We start from the raw sequence: 5,161 nt of genomic DNA, 5'->3' as shown, positions 1-5,161 counted from the left end.
AAAAAAAAAAAAAAAAAAAAAAAAAAAAGTCAAAGAAAAATAAAAATAATAATAAAAAGGAATCTTATCTCAAAAACCAAAATTCCATTGGGGGCACAACTTAAAATAAGGAGTAGCTTATAAGGGCAAGGTGATACACACCTTTAGTCCTAGCTCTCAGGAAGCAGAGGCAGCCTGCTTTACACACTGAGTTCCAGGATAGCCAGGGCTACGTAGAAGAACTTGTCTCAAAAAAGGAAAAAAAAAAAAAAAAAAGGGCTGGAGAGATGGCTCAGAGGTTAAGAGCACTAGCTGTTCTTCCAGAGGTTCTGAGTTCAATTCCCAGCAACCACATGGTGGCTCACAACCATCTGTAATGAGATCTGGTGCCCTCTTCTGGCATGTAAGCATACATGGAAGAAATGTTGTATACATAATAAATAAAGAAAACAAATAGTACGGGTTTAAGGGTTGGTCTATAACTGAGTAGTAGAGCAGTTCCTAGGATGCAGCGGTTTAATCCTCAATACTGAAAGAAAAAAAGGGGGGGTATGTTGGGGCTGCTGTTCCTAAGACCCCATCCTTCCACACTGCTGCTTTATTCTTGTGTCTCTTTACAGAACTCAGGTGGGAGGTTTGTCCCCCAGTTTGCCAAACCAAAGAAGACAACAAGAAGAAAAGCCAAGGCGTGGAAAGAGGTTCCAGAAAGCTGCACAGGAAGCCCGGTAAGAGCCTCCCTTCCCTTAGTTGGCTGCTCCTGCTGATTAACCGTGGTCTTCCTTGATGCTGCCCTGACTTGGCAGTCACACTCAGGCTCCTGGTATGCACTGTGTGCTAAGCCTGACCCCAGCTTCTTTGTAATGGTGTTTTTATTACCTGTGTGCATATGTATGTATAGGAGTGTGAGTGTTCATGAGCCACAGTGTGAATGTGAGAATAAGAAGTCAACTTTGTAAAGTTTGTTTACTCCACCATGCCGTGACAGAAAGTGCCACTCTACCCACTGGGCCTTCTCACTGGCTCTGGTGTATCTTATTTAAGTTGATAAGAGGCTGGTGTGATGGATCAGCAGGCCAAGTCACTTGTCACCAGATCTGACAACCTTAGGACCCTCGTAGAGGAAGCAGAGTGAACAGACTTCCACAAGTCGTCCTCTGGTCTCCATTTGTACATTGTGGCAAGTGTGTGCATACACACATATAATGTAATAAGCTGATGTGTCTGGAAGCAGAGCCTTTAAACCCTTCATTAATTCTCTGGGGGTGAGGGTAGAACTCAGAGCCTTGTGTAACTAGGCAAGTGCTTGCTGTACCTAGTGGTGGGTCCAACCATCTGATCCTGAGGACAGGGCTTGTATCAACTAGAGAATTCTTCGGAGTGCTTGATTATCTGAGGCGGGGACTGAGTCTTCTTATTTCCACAGGAAACACGGCCAGAGCTGGGTACCCTCCAGGCAGGAAGCCAGCCAAAGGAGGAGTCCCCGAGGTTCCCTCTCCACGATGCCCAGAGGCCAGAAGACCAGACATGGGCAGATGGTGCCTGCCCAGAGGAGAGGACCATCTCACCAGATGCTGGAAGCCTAGGGAACAATGACTTTGAGATGCAGAGGGCCAGGGTTCAAGACAGTACTAGCCAGGAAAGGCACCTGTCAGATGGTGATGCCAAAGGGAGAGAGGCAGATGGCAGAGCCCCACAGGAAGGAGGTGCCCAAGGAGGGGAACCCCAGGAAGAAGGCATCCTCTACATTTCAGCACCAGCTCCTGCCTCATACCCCATTGTACCTGTCCCCACACACATACTCAGCAGCACAGATGCAGCACCAAGCTGCAGCAGCCCAGCAGATGCCTCTCTTACGGACAATGTCATCACAGCTGTGAGCTTAGATCCCTCTGTGCTGCAACAGAGGGCTCCAGAGGTGGCTGGGCTGCCAGGCTCTCCAGATGGACAGACCCCTGGTGGAGACTGCACTGGGACTCTGCTGGGCTACACACCTCTTGCTGAGGAGACCACAGCAGGCAGAGAGGAGGTCAGGCTGGAAGAGGGGTCCCCTGGTGACATCCTGGCAAGCCTCAGTGAGACTGCAGTTCCCGAGAAAGAAGAGCCCATGGTGGATGCTGGAGATCCAGGCCATATGGAACAGGAAATGGGTCCTGCTGTCAAGACCAAGGACCCTGACTCTGATGGACAGTTGCCAGGAGGGATGGGAATGCTGCCTTTACAGGCCCAGCCCTTGAACCAAAAGGTAGTGGAGTCAAGCAGCCTAAACTGTCACCAAGACTTTGAGGGCCTCAGCTTGTCCCCTCATACCTCCTCTCAGCTAGAGCATAGCTATGCAGCTAGTGACCCTCCCCAGAGGAAGGCCTGTCATAGCAGTCCAGGAATTCCCATAGACCTGGCAGGACAGCAGCCATCAGTTCCCAGTTCTAGAGATCAGGCTGCATGGCAGGAGTCCTCAGCAATGGAACTAGACTTCCTGCCCGACAGCCAGATACAAGATGCCCTGGATGCCCCCAATGTGGAGGCCCTGCCTGAGCAGGTAAGAGCCTTCCTGTGCTCAACACACACACAAACACACCCTACACCCTGGTCAGTGAGGTTCGAAGGCAAGATGGGGCTTATGTATCTGATACTTCATTTATGCAGCATAGGCATATGGAGGTGGAGGACACACAGCAGCCTTGAGCACTGTGGAGTCAGGTTTTCCTGAGAGGCAGACCTGCTGGCTGTCCTTGTGGGCCTGACTTATGTGACTGGGACCTCCCTGCTGTAACTAGAGCCCTCGGCTGTGCTACCCATGCCCAGCATCTGCTCCTGGCTGGCAAGGGGACGTGGGAAACCACTACGAGTCACACTCCTGAACTGGAAAGAGCCCTTGCTCCCTTGAGATTGCTGGGAATCTTGGGTATCTTGACAAGATTTTCCTGCAGACACGTAAGAAATCGTGCTTTGTATTATTGTTCCTAAGGGTCTTGTCCACTCACAGCTGTTCAGAAACAGCCTTCTGTGCCTCTGAGCCAAGGCCAGCCATTCAAGGTCACTTGTCAACCCTTCTTCTTGGGGGGAAAAAACAGCCCTACTCTCTGGACCTGACAAACAGTTGTTTGCCACACCCTGAGACTAGGCAGGGTGTGGTACAGAGGCTGAGGGAGGCCAGGCACCAGCTGGGAGTGGAGAAGCCTGTGGTGTGTGTGGTCTGCTGGAGTCTAAAGCTGCTTGGTGGTGTCCAGTAGACTATGCAAGTATCCTCCCAAAGAGCCACAACCTCCTGTTGAGATATTTAGCTAGTCCATGTTGACACTTTGAGAGAAACTTTTCATCAGACATAATCCCACAATGCAAGCAAAGAACTGTACCTAGTGCTCAATGCAAGAAACAGGCAGCCATGCTTCAAGGCTGAGTTCCATCCTAGTACCAAAGGGATGGAGAGAGAGCCTGCCCTCCATCCTTGTTGGGGAACTTGTTGGGCTATACTTCTCAGGACACTGGGCCTGTGGTGTACGCCAATGTGACTTGTCTTAGTACTGTGAGAAGCCAGGGTTCCACCCCACTTCTGTAAAGAAAATCTATCAGGACCAAAGGAATCTGGCATTCAGCTTGCATCAGACAACAAACAGCGCCAGCCTAGGACACCGGGTATTTCTGAACAAGTCAGGGTGACCCAGGCACTGAGCATGCTCTCACTAGAAGGCCATCAGCAGCCCAGCTCAGCTGGAGGGCAGAGGCTCTATCTCCCAACATAGGGACACCTAGGACCAGGAAAGGGTCTCCTGCTGGCCTCGCAGCCATTCCCACAGAGGGCATGACTGTAGGTCACTCTGCAGTGACAGTCTCAGCCTTGCACAGTGCTCTCCTGCCAGAGATGCGGTGGCTTTTCCTCACAGCTCCAGTGTTGGTCTGAAGCTGGCAAGGTGGCATGGCTGAACGGCATGTGTGGGGCCTTGGGCTCCATCCCTAATACTTCAGGAAAACAGATCTTTTCATCCCTCCTAGAGTTTGGGCATCGGCTGGACATATTTGGATGAGGCTTTCAGGGCTTCAAGTACCATAGCCCCTTTTTTCAAAGGCAACACCCCCACAGGCATGCTAGAAGTGTGGCCCCTTTTAGAGGGAGACTTCCCCACAGTTGAGCAGTGCAGTAGAATGGGCAAATGTGAACATCCAATTTCATTTCATTTTAAATGGTTTGGCAGGTTGCCCTGGCTGGGCTCAAATGACCTTCCCAGGTCTGTAACGCCAGTCCAGCACTGTCTTCTGATGAATTCCCATGCCAGCCTGTTCCAGTCTTTTCCATATAGGACTCTCATGCTTGAGGCAGGTAACAGCACCTCCTTTCTGTGGTTGCCACTTGGGTTCCAAGACTGTGTCTCTGCAGGCCATGTTGACCTTAGACCTCCAGAGTTACATGTGCCCAGCTCCAGGGTCTTTTTTTTTTTTTTTTTTTTTGAAAGGAGGCAGAATCTCAGTCTCACAGTAACCACACTCGCACAGGGTAGCCTGGAACCCAGCAGGCTGGCCCCAAACTCACAAGCACCAATCTTGCCCTCACCCCTAAGTTTCTAGGATTACAAGTGTGTACCACCATGCCTGGCCATGGTTTTTTTTTTTTTTTTTTTCAAGACAATTCTCACTATGTAGCTGTGGCTGTCCTGGAACTCGCTTTGTAGACCAGGCTGGCATTGAATTCACAAAGATCTGCTCGCCTCTGCCCCCCCCCAACCGAGTACAGGGGTTAAAGATGTGTGCCACTACACCCAGCTTTGCTCCAGGATCTCTGAGATACCTTGGGACATGTCCACAGGGACTGGGGTAACACTCATCAGTGTATCACGAGATGTATGGCAGCCTGTTGCAGGAACAAGGAAGGAGGGCAGAGCAGCTGTCTGGAGCTCCTCCTGGGCATCACGCTTCCTCAGGAGCTCAGCTAAAGGGAAGTCTTAGGTCTCCCTCTGCCAGCTTGGGTGATTCACACACTGTCCCTGCTCCTTCCAGGGTTCTCCTGCAGGGAATGTGCCAGGCCTTGGCTGGCCTGTCTCTAGCCCAGATGCCATCGGAGGATCCCCAAAGGTAGTGACCAAAGCTCATCCCAGGTAGGCTTCCCAGTCTTTAATCCAGAATGACAGCTGGGCCTGCTGTCTATCCTCTCTCCCCCTCCCTCCCTCCCTCCCTCCCTCCCTCCCTCCCC

General features: G+C 51.2%; 1 protein-coding gene across 7 annotated transcripts in view; it reads left to right on the top strand.

Annotated features, from left to right (window-relative positions):
* Nucleotides 1–5,161, top strand: part of Brme1 (break repair meiotic recombinase recruitment factor 1) — a 29,390-nt gene that overhangs the window by 14,973 nt on the left and 9,256 nt on the right. For 6 of the 7 annotated variants that reach the window (XR_007588500.1, XR_007588499.1, XR_007588498.1 and 3 more), the window contains 3 exons: nt 600–704; nt 1,403–2,515; nt 4,969–5,066. Coding sequence is in view for 4 of the 7 variants with exons in the window: in XM_050120822.1 (XP_049976779.1) it covers nt 600–704; nt 1,403–2,515; nt 4,969–5,066 (1,316 nt within the window). In the remaining 3 variants the exon portion in view is untranslated. Of the gene's footprint in view, nt 1–599; nt 705–1,402; nt 2,516–4,169; nt 4,268–4,968; nt 5,067–5,161 lie in introns of those variants that run through there. The other variant, XM_050120824.1, reaches the window with a different exon arrangement.

This window comes from Alexandromys fortis, unplaced genomic scaffold (genome assembly GCF_014885135.2).
Source record: "Alexandromys fortis isolate MF-2015 unplaced genomic scaffold, M_Fortis_MF-2015_v1.1 scaffold_186, whole genome shotgun sequence".
Taxonomy (NCBI): domain Eukaryota; kingdom Metazoa; phylum Chordata; class Mammalia; order Rodentia; family Cricetidae; genus Alexandromys; species Alexandromys fortis.
This window is presented reverse-complemented; position numbering and strand designations above follow the sequence as displayed.